This window comes from Syngnathus acus, chromosome 10 (genome assembly GCF_901709675.1).
Source record: "Syngnathus acus chromosome 10, fSynAcu1.2, whole genome shotgun sequence".
In the NCBI taxonomy this organism is placed as follows: domain Eukaryota; kingdom Metazoa; phylum Chordata; class Actinopteri; order Syngnathiformes; family Syngnathidae; genus Syngnathus; species Syngnathus acus.
In genome coordinates this window covers 19,792,811-19,807,546 of record NC_051095.1, presented here as the reverse complement: position 1 = coordinate 19,807,546, position 14,736 = coordinate 19,792,811, and the positions used below count along the sequence as shown (strand labels likewise).

At 43.1% G+C, this 14,736-nt stretch overlaps 1 protein-coding gene across 1 annotated transcript in view; it reads right to left on the bottom strand.

Moving 5' to 3' along the window:
* Positions 1-2,477: 2,477 nt before the first annotated feature.
* The window catches only part of ppargc1b (peroxisome proliferator-activated receptor gamma, coactivator 1 beta), a 50,417-nt gene continuing 38,158 nt past the window's right edge, over positions 2,478-14,736 (bottom strand). The window contains exons 4-12 of the mRNA XM_037261202.1: positions 13,442-13,555; positions 10,560-11,520; positions 9,696-9,744; positions 8,471-8,529; positions 7,831-8,383; positions 7,192-7,249; positions 6,907-7,025; positions 5,783-5,910; positions 2,478-5,252 (exon numbers count right to left, since the gene is read on the bottom strand). Of these exons, the coding sequence (XP_037117097.1) occupies positions 5,158-5,252; positions 5,783-5,910; positions 6,907-7,025; positions 7,192-7,249; positions 7,831-8,383; positions 8,471-8,529; positions 9,696-9,744; positions 10,560-11,520; positions 13,442-13,555 (2,136 nt within the window). The 3' untranslated portion in view covers positions 2,478-5,157. The remainder of the gene's footprint in view (positions 5,253-5,782; positions 5,911-6,906; positions 7,026-7,191; positions 7,250-7,830; positions 8,384-8,470; positions 8,530-9,695; positions 9,745-10,559; positions 11,521-13,441; positions 13,556-14,736) is intronic.

The window sequence follows — 14,736 nt, the reverse complement described above, 5'->3', positions numbered from 1 at the left end:
TTTCACCTGGATCAAATCTACCCAAATCGAAAATCTAGGATCCCTCAGCTTTTTTTAGGTGCACTGGGGGGGTGTGAAAAGAGCTTTCAAACAGCTGCCCGCCCGCTGTTGCGCAACTTTGACATCTCACCTACATATAGAACACATTTGGACAGCTTTTACAGCAATCACCTCTCGTGACCGATTCACAAATTAGACATTTTATTTTCGGCAGTGCTTGGGATGACACAATAGCATCCACAGTAGGGACTGATGCACATTCCTAACTGCTGACTGAAGTGACAGAGAAGTTTGAAATGAAGACGAGGAGTGCCACAAGCAAGTGCTGTTCCATTAGGGATTTATTACTGGAGGCAAATCAATGAATATATGTCCTTTATACAGTATATGAGGAGCACGTCTCTACAGTTTCATAATGTAAACAATCTCTGAAGAGAAAAATGTATTCAGTTTAAAAGGAAGCCAGCGTCTCCTGTTTGAAACTATGTACACCAATTAAAATATAATTTATAACAAGAACATCTAAGAAACTAGATTTGAGCAATTCAAAAATACTGAAATGCCTTTTCGCCCACACACACTTCTCCTCTCCACATTCTTCACCCGTCATGAAATCACACCCAAAAAAAAAACTGAATAAAAAGGGGAAAAGAACACACCTCAAAACATCCAAGCTAAGTGGAGCATAAATTAAAAAAAAATTAAAAATATAAAATCTGACGCAAAGTATTTAGCATATTTTATGTTAAAAAAAGAAAATCAGATGAGTGTGTCCTTAGAAGTCAAAATAAAACATATGCCCTTTATCTTATATTGTTCCACACGCTCACATTTATATTTTCACTCTTGTATTTATTATTTCATTTATATTTATTTCACGTAGAATCATTTGCCTACCAAGTGCTCATTTGACATCCTTAAAGGTTTATATTGTGATGAAATGATTTAGTAGAAAAGAAAAGAAAAATCAACATTTAAGCATTTGAAACATAAAACAAGAAAGCCACCAACTTGTATTTTTATTTTATTTTTTGGTCAAGTTTTGCAGTTTTTCTTGCCGTTTTTTCCCCTACTTTTCAGAAACGAAAAGCAGGAAGTATTGCATTGTGGCGAGAATCTTTTCCCTTTGGAAAGTTATTATCGTTATTATTATTCATATTTGGATTGATTAGAACTAGCCCAAGTGGACAGTGCTTATTATTACACTTGAAAAATGTGTCTTCTCAAAACACAAGGAAAAAAAAAGGTCAACATCAAAGTTTTCTATAAGAAAGTATATCGTCATCTAGATATATCTACACAAACACACAAATATATATTGAGATATATTCATATATATGTATATACCTTTTTTAGAATATGGCTATTGAAAAAGAGTTCTTTTGAATAAAACGTCCTCAGTGGCGGTCGGAATTGGATCGGAGAGGTGCCGTGTGGAAGAGGGAAGAACCTACTGCTGATTTTAAGGCTTTGCTGTGATCACGAGATGACGTGATGACATGATGAGACGTCAGGGGGCAAATGTTCAAAAAAAAAAAGTTTACGTGTTCATTTCAGTGTGCGTTTATGAATCCAAGTTCGTACAAGTGTCTATGTAAATTCGTGTAAATTGTGGTATGTATGTACGTTGATGAAAGTTTATATCTATTTAATGTATGTGATGACTTTTAGGTTTATGTGTGCAAGTTGACATGGATACAGATTTACCGGGACATTTGTCTGAATATTACCGTAATTTCCACACTATTAGGCGCACTTAAAATCTTAAAATTAACTCAAAAAACCACAGTGCACCTTATAATGCAGAGCGGCTTATATATGGATCAATTGATGAATTTGTTGATCCATACTGGTTGAACACAGCGCCCCACCAAAATGTTTCAGTACGTTTTAGTACGACGAGTAAATTACAAGGTCGCATCGTTTCCTTATAATTCAGTGTGCCTTATAGTGCGAAAAATACGGTACTTGGCACAAGCTTACGTACGTCTAAGTTCATGTGCAAAGTACATTATACATGTAAGTTCACGTGACTATGTTTAAGTTACTTTGTGTTTGTAAGTTTATGAAGTAAGAACTTTTGTGTATGCAAGTTCACATTTGTCAGCATACGTTTAGGTGCATGTTTGTGTATGCAAGTTTGTGTGCATATGTATGTCTAAATGTTTTGAGCTTGCACAGCAAGTTGATGTACAGTATGTAAGCGCATGTGTATGTGTGTATACTATGTTAATGGATGGATGTTTCAAAATAAAAATATTTTGTGTTAGCGTGCGTTTTAAAGTTTTTAATTTAGGGGAAATTTTTGCTACTGCAAATTCCCAAGCGAAGTGGGTTTTCTCATCATCATCATCAAGACCATCGTCATCATCACATCATCATCATCACCCCTTCCCCTTCCTCCATTTCCCCTTGTCTCTTCACCTCCGACAATTCCAGTCGGGACGTTTAGTGTGCAAGATTACGATTGATTTTTGTACACGTCGATCACATTCGTCTTGATGACTCAGTGACCATTCTCACGTATTGCATCTAATAATATGATTAAAAGCAAAACTGAACAAATGTGATAATCTAAAGGGATTTTTCATGCACTGCTCTTTTTTTACACAGTGCCGGACTTTGTGTGTCAAGTTATGTCAAAGTTCCCTCCAAATCCTGCTGCCGCCAAAATTATATGTAAGATTTTTAGTGCTATGTACACATTTAGCCATACACACATCTCTCTCTCTCTCTTTCTTTCTCTCTCTCTCGCTCTCTCTCTCTCTCGCTCGAGAGCTAGTATGGTGTTTTATATTAGAGATTTATGTAAACCATGATGTAAACATTCAACGTACTTGTGTGTGCCTGTGTGTGAGTTGATAAGCAGTGGAAGGACCCGGAAAATCAAGGCCTTGAACCCGCACAAAGCTGTGTCTCAGTTTGACGAGGAGAGGAAGTGCTCAGAACTAAAGCCTTCTACACGCCACCATTTTTGGAGTAGAGGCTTCAACCAGTGGCAGATTTGTGAAGCAGAGGTCAGGTCAGGCTGTGGTCAGGCTGGATGTCAAAACGGAGGCTAGATTTAATCTTTCTAAGACAGGGCTGCCCAAGGCCGGTCCCTCGAGAACCCCTATCTAGCCTGTTTTAAATGTATCCCTACTGCAGCACCCTCGATTCAAATCATCAGGATTGTTAACAAGCTTTTGCAAAGCTTGCTGATGAGCTACAAACATGGTGGCGTGCAGAAGAGGCTTTAGAGAATGAACCCTTATGGGATAGCAGGATGGCGGCGGGGAGAGCATCGGCGCATGGACGTGAGGTAGAGATGCTCCTGACACCATCCGTGTCATTTTCTTGCTAAATTCCAATGCTCCCTTCCTTTTTTTTCAGTGCCTCCTACTGGCCAGGTTGGGTGCAACCAACTGCCGCTAAAGGGAATGTTTACATTCATCGTGACAGATACATTCCATCAGATCTAACCAACATTAGTCACTATGGATATTTTGAGGGGACTGGGACATTTGTTGTAATGGAACCACTGCCACAACCATATTCGCCCCCCCCCCCCATTGAACGACACAGGCTGCAATTTAAATGTAAACAATACACGTTGCATCGGCAGACAGACCAGTCCGCCGCCTTCAATGTGGGAATGCTCCACCCTTACTGATTGTTTAATTAAACCGGCTAGCTGGCTAAAGCTAAAACTAAAATTGTATTTGAAATAGGTATGCCGTGTATATGTAACGCAATAAAAGTATTAAAATACTTGTTTGGTACTTGGTATCAGAATTGGTGAGTATTCAAGAGTGAATACTCCTACTGGTTTCTGTCTGAAAAATAGTGGTATTGAACATTCACATTTAACAGTGTATGTAAATAATAGGCGCACTGTGGCCATGCTTGCTAGCTAAATTTAGCGCTACAAAATGGAGGGGCTATGTGGTTTTGTTAGCAGGCGAAAGCAAACAGTAAAAAAATAGAGATGTGTTTAATTTGCGCTAGTTGGCCAATGCTGATGTTGAGAGTATGAAACAGAGGTGCACTGGAGATATTTTAGCTGGCTAAATCTAACTGTGTACAATAAATGAGTAATATTGTCTTTGCTTGGAGGATAAAGCTAAATATAGACAAAAGAGGTGCTTTGTGGTCATGCTGGATGGCTAACAGTGGATTTAAAAATAAGGTGCTGTGTGGCTGGGCTAGCTGGCTACAGCGAACGCTAACATTTCAAGATCAAGAACATAGAGCTAACACCAAGGAACGTGTACTATAATCATGCTAGACAACTAAAGCTAATGTCAAGGGATGTACATACAACAGGCGTGTTGTGGGCTAATAGCGAAAGCTAGCATTACTGGCCTTTTACCACTAGAAAATAGAGGTGTGCTGTGTGATTTTATTTGCTGGCTAAAACTAAGACTGAAAACCATTTAATATCCTGATTAACAGAAAACAAATGCTGACTTATCCAGGCTAACATTCGCCTCCTAATTTTCAGGTGAAACATTCCCACAAAGCATTTCGCGCTATCCATGTCGCTAAACAAACGCGGGCCAGTAGAGGGCGCCTCTGAAAAAAAAACAGGGTTTGGGGATTTAGCGTTGACAGTGACAGCGGGATAAAGCAGAAAAAAAACTTCCCAACAGTGCATAGATCAAATCAAGGAAGCACTACAATTACAAAACAAGAAAGAAAATCTTCATTTTTGTAAACTTTTGTCCACCTTTTTACATTGAACGTTATACTCTTTGCACACACCACAGGGTTTTTTTCCATGTAGAACATCCAACAAAGTGGGTATCTTTTTTTCCGTTTTTTTGAACAACCACACACATAGTTTATTACTTTTGTATTTTTTTTCTGGCGATAGGACGCCGCGCACCACCTGAATTTTTTTTCACACAGAAACACATAAACAAACACGCACACACGCAACAAAGATTTGCTACGGAGGTCTCTCGGCAGGACGTAGCGCTGCGGCTGGTCTCGTAGCTATTACAAAGTAACCGCTTTTGCCTCCTCCCCTCAAAAAACGATCTCGTCCACTCCTTTTAAAAATGTAAACATTTTGTGTGGAGAGGTGTGTACCGCTTTTTTTTTCTGCTGCCGTGGTGTGGCATTTAATAAGGCGGGACAGTCGCGGCGCAGCTTGGGTTCAGCGCAGTGGGACAGTCAGCGGTGGTGCACCGACTTCTGGGCCTCCTTCAGCAACGTATCAAAGTCTAGCGCGTCGTACTTGCTCTTGACTGGACCTGGACCTGCCTCGTCTGGACAGTGAGGGAGGGGATGAATGCTAACATTAGCCTAGGCCAGTGAATCCCAAATGCTGTGCAATGAAAGATCATCAAGTTTATTTGTTCTGAAATGTATTTACCGTAATTTTCGGACTATAAGTCGCGTTTTTTTTCATAGTTTGGGCGGGGGGGCGACTTATACTCAGGAGCGATTTATATACATATATATGTTTTTTTTCACTTTTTTGGGCATTTTATGGCCGGTGCGACTTATACTCCGGTGCGACTTATAGTCCGAAAATTACGGTATATTTTTACTTCAAATAATTTACCTTTAGTCATCCACTGTATTTATGCCAGCAAGCTACGTATAATGATTGTCAGAATTATTAAATGGTTTTCGACGAGATGGGAGAAAATGCAATGAACGTGTGTGGGCACCTGTGCCATTGATCCAACAGAATATGCACTTTGTGTTCGAAGTCCAGATTTTATGCCATGCTAACATTAGCCTAGCACAAGGGAATTTAGAGCATCTGTTCTGTGTGGGTTGCAGTAGTCACCAAGGTCGATGTAACGCTTCCTCGTCAGTCTCCTCCCACTAATAGTTGCGCTCTGGAAAACATTCTCACGCTCCCGCCGGTGCCGCTGGATGCCGGACTGGCGAATCTTTATGACGCCGCAGCGCTCCCTGCGGGCGTACAGTTGAAGAGACACAAATCAGAACTATTAGTACCTCATGGAATCACACAATAACGAAAACTGAACATTTTTGCCTGTCTTAGTGTATGAGGTTCATATTTAGTAGCAGGAGTTAATCTTTGAAGGACCCCAGAAGAGTCTTATTGAGTCTAAATGGCCAATTTGTACTAAAATGGCACTGCTACCTGAGATTTTTTTTTTTGTGGGTTCACTCAAAACTGTTGCCTTCATGTTGCTAAGTGAAACTTGTTATGGTAATCGAAGGACTAGGGTCCTGAAAATTTCCAAATTGAGTCTAGGGTGTATTCACACCTCAAACGTTTGCTCCACGCCGGTCCGGGACCTTTTATGCTGGTGTGAATACAAACAAACTAACCCTGGTGCAGACCCAACAACCATGTGCTTACAAACGATTCGCGGTTCGCTACAGGTCTTCATAGAAACCACTGCTGGAAGATATGGAATATGGAAGATCTATGCGTTTCTGGACAAGGTTTCTGAAGTCAGTTATTCTAGTACCGTATTTTCCGGACTATAAGGCGCACCGGACTATAAGGCGCACCTTCAATGAATGGCCCATTTTAAAACTTTGTCCTTATATAAGGCGCACCGGACTATTAATTAAGGCACCATTAATGCATCATGTCAGATCTTTAATGCAAATCAAATCATTCTCCATTTGATCTTTTTTATTTCAACTTCAGACGCAACAAATTACTTTATAATCACAAAATAAAGATCCATAGTCTTTTTGATTCATGATTCATAGTCTTCAGCGGGCCACTTATGGTTGATTTCATGACACAATGCTTCAGGCTAGTTTAAATTTAGGAATTTGGTCCATATATAAGGCGCACCGGACTATAAGGTGCACTGTCGGCTTTTGAGAAAATTTTAGGTTTTTAGGTGCGCCTTATAGTCCGGAAAATACGGTATATTGGTGACTTAAAATGTACTTTGGTCTGGTTGGAAGCTGGTTACGTACTCATTACAGATGATGACTTTGCAGTCCTCGGCTGTGCCAAAGACCTGGAAGCGCTTCCTCAACATGTTCTGGGTCATGCTGCTGGGCAGGTTGTGGATGTAGAACACCTGACAGTTCTCCTGGCAACAGGGAAACCATGGCAACAGTTAGCAACGGGTGGGAGAAAACACACAGATGGACGTGGGAGGTTTTTAGCATTGCAGATGTTGTCTGCACACACATACACGCACGCACATACACACAATGTAGTGATTCACTATGGAGCGGAGCGGGAACACTGTGTACCTCGTCAGATTTGGCTTTGTTCCTCTGCTCGTCGTCTGGGCATATCTCAGAGTGTTCACTGAGGACGGGAGAATACACATTAGGAATGAAAAGGGGAAAAAAGGACAAAAGGGTGAAACAACAGCGAGAGGGAAAAGAGAACAGGTGCATTACTTTGACAGTGCTTTCACTGTATACCATTAGATGAAAAGGCAAAACCGTTTTACCAGGTAAAAGTTCACTTACGGCGTTGTGCGCAACGGTATGCTGCACAATGGCCTTTTAGTTTTCTTGCTGTCCACACATGGAATCGGCCATCCTAGCTTAGCTTTGCTGTAGGCACGCAGCTCAACGGGGGCGTGTCAAATCTACTTATTCATATTTGTAGTAATACAGTAATGAGTAATAATGGTGTCAAGAGTAGCTTAGCACAATGGTTGATATATCATTGGAAAGCTGAGATCATTCTCTTTTTGATTAAGCTAAAACCTTATTTCTGAAATACGGGTCACTGTAGCGGATTTCGCTTTGCTGGCTCACATACAATTAATGCGACAGCTCCTCTGGCCAGTTATTCAGGATGACCACCACCTTGCAAAGGTGAAATACACACGGCAACTAGAAATAAATCAAAAAGTCGACCTCTCTTGGGATGTTTACCTGGAGTTTCCCTTGCTGGCGGTGGAGTCAGAACAAACGTGGAGGGTCGGTGAGGGCGAGCGGGACACCGCAGAGCCCTCTTCTTCTGAGACAGGGGGTGTGGTGGCCACTGACTGGCAGTCAGACGGGGGTTGTGATGATGTCATTGGCTCGCCGACATTGGACTGGATGCCATTTTCCGGCGCTGCATCACTGAGTTGGTGTTCTCCAACCCCCTGCAGTATGGTGCTCAGCATGGCAACGCTGCGCTTGCGGGATTCTCCGAGGCTCAGCACACAATAGTCGTGGTCGCCGAAGCCACGGCAGGCGTCGTTGTCTCCGGCCTGACCCATGCGCCGCAGCTGGGCATACAGCTCTGTCTGCTCCGGTAACTTACGCTGATGTGTGCGGCTCAGCCAGGATGCTCGGAGGCCGCCGACAACGCTGGCGGAGGAGTGGACGGATGAGTGGACAGACGCGTCACTGTTTCTTTCGCCATCCTTTCTGGCCTCGGTTGGCTTGAAGAGGTCGTCCTCCACCGGCTTGTGAGGCGGTGTGGTGGGAGGCGTCAGACCTGGAGATTTAAATAAGGTCATTGAAGGACTCACACAGGGTCTTCCGTCAATGGCTTGCGAGAATACTTCAAATACTCAAAGTTTACCTGCAGTTCCACACAGATCCACGCCGAGCGTCTGCTCAAAAGTCTTGCTGCTGAACTCTCTTCAGTCAGAGAAAACACAAAAGAGAATCACATAAGATTTCATCAATACGCCTCCTCTCTTATCAGAGCTGCCACATGCAGGCCTGTCCTCACCGCCATTCTTCTCTCTCATCTATTTTCTTTTTTTTTTAATTCCTTTTTTTTTGGGCGCCACAATCACACCGACCACGGGAATAAAAAAACGGCCAGCTCTTTGAAAAGACAGATTAATGTGAAGAATGGACCCATGCCAGGGAAAGCGCTCAGTATGGCGGCCGGAGCGAGTTGGAGACGCTCCAGGGATGCCAGTGGGATGTTAATGTGGAAAAGCGAGGGCAGAGAGGATGCGCCCGTCTGGGCTCAGTTTACAGTCAGAATCATTAAGCATCTTGGAATACAATCTGTTTTGGATTAGAATGCATCAATGTTAGGCTGCTGGGATGAGAAATGACAACTTGGCAAAGTCGTGCGTATTAAACGATTGCCATTACGCACATCATCAAATAATCATAGATATAGAGTACCTCCAATAGGAACTCAAACAGACACCTATACGTCCTCAAGGAACTTATACGGTACAGAGACCTTATAAAAGGACTTTCAAGGACTCCTTAAGGAACCTCCTTTAAAGACTTCCTTGGAGGGGTTTTCTTCAAGGACCTGTACAGATATCCCCTTCATTGATTCCTACAAGATCTACTTCAGAGACTACAAAGACCTTCTTCAAGGACTCGTACAATGAGTTAAAGTACTTCTCTAGTCTGCATTCAAGGTTTTCTACAGGGACTTCCTTCAAGAACTATGAACCCAAGTGCTCCTACAGGTTCATCCTTCAAGGATCCCTAGAGACCTCATAAAGAGTCCTTCTTCAAGGTCCCTTACAGGAGCCTCACTCAAGGCCATGTATAGAAACCAAGGCCTCCTACAGGGACCTCCTTCAAGGCCTTGTACATGGAGCAACGATTCCTGCACAGGCCTCATTCACAGTCTCCTACAGACACCCTGAGTAAAAACGGATGTAAGTGTGCTGTTAAGTAAACTGCTCATGTATCTGCTCTCACTTCTGATGACAGGCTGCCCGCTTGTGCCTACAAACAAAGAATCCTAAACACGTTGGCTCCTTCACGGCATGGACAATGTTGCAGCCGGTCAGCATGAGTGTGATAAAGCCAAGAGAAATTCTCACCCTGTGGACTTGCTGGTGTTGAGAGGCAGACACAGGCAGGCTCGCTTCTCTGTCCATACACACACACACACACACACACACACACAAAGAACAATTTGAGCAATAAAGGACTGGAAGATGTGGACAACATTGAATAGCGCTGTCCTCTTTACACAACTGACTCACATCACAATGTCACAACATTCATCAAGTCAAGTCACATTTGACAAACCTGTCCACACAACATGTCAACTTTATATTAAAGTCAACTATACTATTCCTCCTACTGTTATTGTGCCTTTCCCCCAAATTACCTTCTTTGGGCTACTGATTGGCTAATTTGGTGCGGAATGGTAAAATTACGGGGAGGGTGCATCAGGTTATTTCTTAGGCCATTCACCCCTATCTTTGGCCAATCAATAAAAAAAAAAAAGGACACTATTTAGATTATACCTATGTCGATTTTACCCGACAAAACATATTTTTCCAAACTACTAAAATCACGAACCGGTCCAAAAATCAAACAGAGTTGGCACATCTCAATTTCCGCCACCGCAAATTCCCCAACCCTGTTTAGTGAATGACTATTTGAGAATCGAGAAAAGTGATATATAAACCTAATGCATGATCATTATTCGTAATTATTATTTGTATTTTTATTAATATAACATATTAAGCAACATAGCTTGTGCCATATCCCTGTCAGCTTTACCCAAGTGAGAAACTAAATCAGTGTAACTAAAACCAGTTTAATTGATAGCTACTTATGTCAAGGGAGGGTCTTTTCCCAAGCCACTGAAGTAACAAGCCAATCCAAAACTCTATTCTTGACACCAACTACCAACCCCCAGAAAATCGTAACTAAGCCCATGGACATGTTCTCACCGTTGTGGCAGCAGGTTTTGGTCATCTCTGTTGTGTCACCTTGCATTCCTGCCTCTGTCGTTGTCCCTCCTCCCGCTTGAGTTGGCGAGAGCTTGCCTCCCGCCTGCCCGTTATCCCGTTCCTCCCTCCAGTCACCCTCCCTCATCTGCCCGGGCCGCAGCCTCTTGGCAAAGCGGCTGGGGAAGGAAGCCAGACGCCTGGAGCGGCGAACTGAGAACGAGCCACTGTCTTCCATAGGGCTTTGCAGCGCCTCATAGGGGTGGTTTCTCCTTGCGGGCAAGGAAGGGTCCTTACAAAGATCTGGTTTAGTGGTGACAGTGCCAGGTGGTCGGTTGGAAGGCGGAGATCCTGGTCCTGCTTGAGTGTACGGTGGACTGTGCAATCCATAAGGCTTGCTCACATCAAAGGAGCTACTCTGCTGCAGGAGATCACGGAGAAGGGAGTTGGTTTTCAACTGCCTCCGCCTCGCGAAGGGAGGTCTCCGGGGCTCATACCCTGGCCCACTGCTCGCTGAGGGTGCCACCAGGACCAGCCGGCTGTGAGAGTTTGTTACTGACGGGCGGGCGGCATCGGGTCGAGCTCGAGGCCTGGGCGGGTCCTTACGGTCCAGACCCTGCTGCTTGCGCACAGGCATGCAGTATGTGTGCATGTAGGTGATAAGCTCCACTACAGAGCGGAGTTCTTTTTCCGAGGTGAATTGAGGTTTGACAGGCTCGGCAGGGGCCTTGATTTGCCTTGCCTCTACCTCACTACCAGAAGACTCTTCTTCCTCATCATCGTCCTCCTCTGATTCGCTGTCCTCATCGTCTTCATCCTCCTCCTCTTCCTCTTCGTCCTCCGGATCTGCAGTTGGGGGCTCCTTGGCGTCCCGCCGGGATATGGTGAGATGGCGATGGAGCTCGGTGCACAGGCGGCCCGCCGGACGCACGGCGCGTGGCTTCCACACCTGAGAAGCATCCATCTGAGAGGGTGGAGACAAGCTCATTGATTAACCGCACAAATATTAAGATCCTTTCACACAGTTTATCCAATTACCGCATCGCATGCGTTTTTCAGGTATTAAGCAGTGAACCAATACAGTGCTTCCCACACACAGACAATTAGAGTAGCGATTACCGCACGAAGGTTTTTCATGATATTTTTTTCGATTTAGCACTTTCTTTGAGATTTCTTTGAAAAGTAAAGTGCCTTTCAAATTAAATGTATCTTCAAGTGCATTTAAGTACATTTGTGACTAAATTTAACATAAACAAGTTCATTATTTCGGAACATCATAATTTTTTATATTTTTGTTTACTGATTACCCATGGCCCTACGATTGGCTGGCAACCAGTTCAGGGTGTCCCCCGCCTACTGCCCGATGACAGCTGGGATAGGCTCCAGCACGCCCGCGACCCCCATGGGGACAAAGCGGTATAGAAAATGGATGGATGGATGGATGGATGGACGGACGGACGGACGGACGGACGGACGGACGGACGGACGGACGGACGGACGGACGGATGGATGGATGGATGGATGGATGGATGGATGGATGGATGGATGGATGGATGGATGGATGGATGGATGGATGGATGGATGATTACCCATGAGGATTTTATGATGGAAAAACAGGTATCTTGGCTCAGCAATGGTTAATTTCCAGCGGCTCTAATCAATAGCCACATAGCTCAGGTCTGGTCGTAGTCTCAAACTGGTCTGGGTAGAGTTTAGTCAGTATGGTTCTAGTGTTGCTGTTATCTGGTACTTTTTCTTGACACATACTAGTGTAATTCTGTTTTGGATAAAGTCTTGTACGTTTGTAAATCCAGTTTTAGTAAGAGTTGGCTAATATACTGATACTGCGCAAGGTTGTAGTCTTGAAGTAGTCTGGTAAAAGTCTGATAATACCCTACTTCTAGTAAGGTAAGAATCTTTAAATGTACTGACATGGTTCTAACAAAGTTAATTCGTGGTCCCTGGTTTGCCCCATTCCCTTTTACACAGCCACCCCAAATTGGACAAGCAGTACCACAATCGTCTAGTACAGAGTAGTTGTACATATATTCCCCTTATGCCATATTTGTTGATGAGCGATGGCCTCTCTCTTTGGACCACACTCACTTCTAAGTGGTGTTGTTTGTTGTTCCTGATGACTGAAGAGTGGAATTGAAAAGTGAATAAAGACATCAGTCACATGTTCAGCTTGGCTGTGTTTTGAATTTAAAGAGACTCGTTCAGTATATACGCCATCATTGTCTCCCAGCCTGGTTCTAACTAGTCCTAGTCTGGCACTTGTCTTGTACTCGTCTGGTACTTCACTTGGTCCTCGTTTGGTCCCTCCTCATTTCTCAAATACGACTCGTCTTGAACTACTTGTTGTATAATTCTAATCTGATGACAGTCTGGGATGCTTCTGCGATTGGTTTTAGTCTTCTCTAGTCTGTTATTAGTCTGTTATTAATGAGGTCCTAAATTAGCAGTAGTCTGATCTAGTTTTCTACTATCCTGGTACTAGTGTGTTACTAATCCAAGTACTAATCCTAGTTTTCTACTAGTCTGGTACTAGTGTATTACTAACCTGAACTAGGTTGCTCAATTCTGATACTGCCCTAGAGCTATTATATTTGTCTTTTTCTAATTTGATTCTAGACTGGTACTAGTCTGGATCTAATCTGGTAGAAAGGTGATACTAGTCTGGTCCTACCCTGGTACTAGTCTGGTCCAGGTTTGTTACTAATCTTGTTGTACTCTGGTAGTAGCTGGGCTTCATCTGTCCCAGTTTATCACTGGTATGTTTGAACTCCTTTGCTAATTTATTCGCTAACTTACTCATTTTTAATTAGTTCAGCATTAGTCTAGGTGTACTGTGACCTTGGTTTGTCATAATATATCTTCCTCACCTTAACTGGAGGCCGGACCGTCCGTGAGTGTAATCCTCTGTTTCTATAGCGATGCCCATGGACGCTATCTTTGCCCACAGGCACATTGGGCGGAGTGAGCAGCAAGATCTTCAGCTGGTAACACAAGACGAGGAAGAAACTATTAAATTATTATTAATTCATTACATTGTGGAGCTACCAGTGTGTCTGGTGAAACATAGTCTTCATATCATCATCATCATTGTCACCATCAGCAGTGTCTTCATAACAGACCTATCAGATGATATCAGATTAGAGGGAAAATACTGTGATTATGTCTGAACTCTGGAGTGCGGTCTGATCCCTGGGGAGGGGCAGCTGGCTCTAGTCTGATGTTAATTTGGTTGTACGCTGATTCTAGTCAAGTGACAGCCATGTAAAGCATGTCACTGGTCTGATTATGGTTCTAGTCCGGGAGTGGTTTGGTACTGGTCTGTCTGAAGTCTGGTATTAATTTGGTATAATCTATGAATGTGGAACAGATTTGGTCACAGCATGGCACTAGTTTGGGTCCAGATATCGCTAAGCCTGATTCTATTCGAGGAAAATCAAATTTTAACTTCGCCAAGAGATTTCTGTCCTTGTCATCTCCTAAAGTTTACGCATTGAAGGAATGTTTTTTTTTTTTTCAAACATTACAACATTGTATGAATTCAAGCACCCGTTATTTTGACTCCTAACCATTTTCTCCTTCTATTTTTCCTGAATGTAACTGATTAACCTGCTTGCCTTGCTTGTCATTTGGATGATTTACTTCTCAATGTCACCCAAGGGGCAGGCCAGGGGTGCACTTGTTATTTTATGTCAAAACACAAAGACATCATTGTCATGAGACTCATTGTTTAGGGACTAAACAATGCCACCACTGCATTTAGCGCCCTGCTTGGACACTTGATGTGTGTAACTGTGTGTGTGTGTTTGTGTGTGTGTCTGCATGCATGTGTGCATGTGTGTGTGTGTGTGTGGGTGTAGCTACTATGCTAAGCTACATCTTGTATTCTGAGACTCGACCAAACGGAAAATCATCAACTTTAACACAATTTACGCATCATTTCATAAACCTTTTAAGCCAAGTAATCTTTCATCACCATGACAGAATTGGCACATCACACCCTTGGAACCACAACGGTTCGAACGGCACTAACCCTTACACACAAAAAAAAGACAGTTTAGTGTACTGCAAAAAAAAACATTTCCCAAAGCTTTTCAACACCCAGAGAGAGTTGGTACAGCCCTATTCTTGGAAGCACTACCCCAAACTCCATCCACCAAAAAAA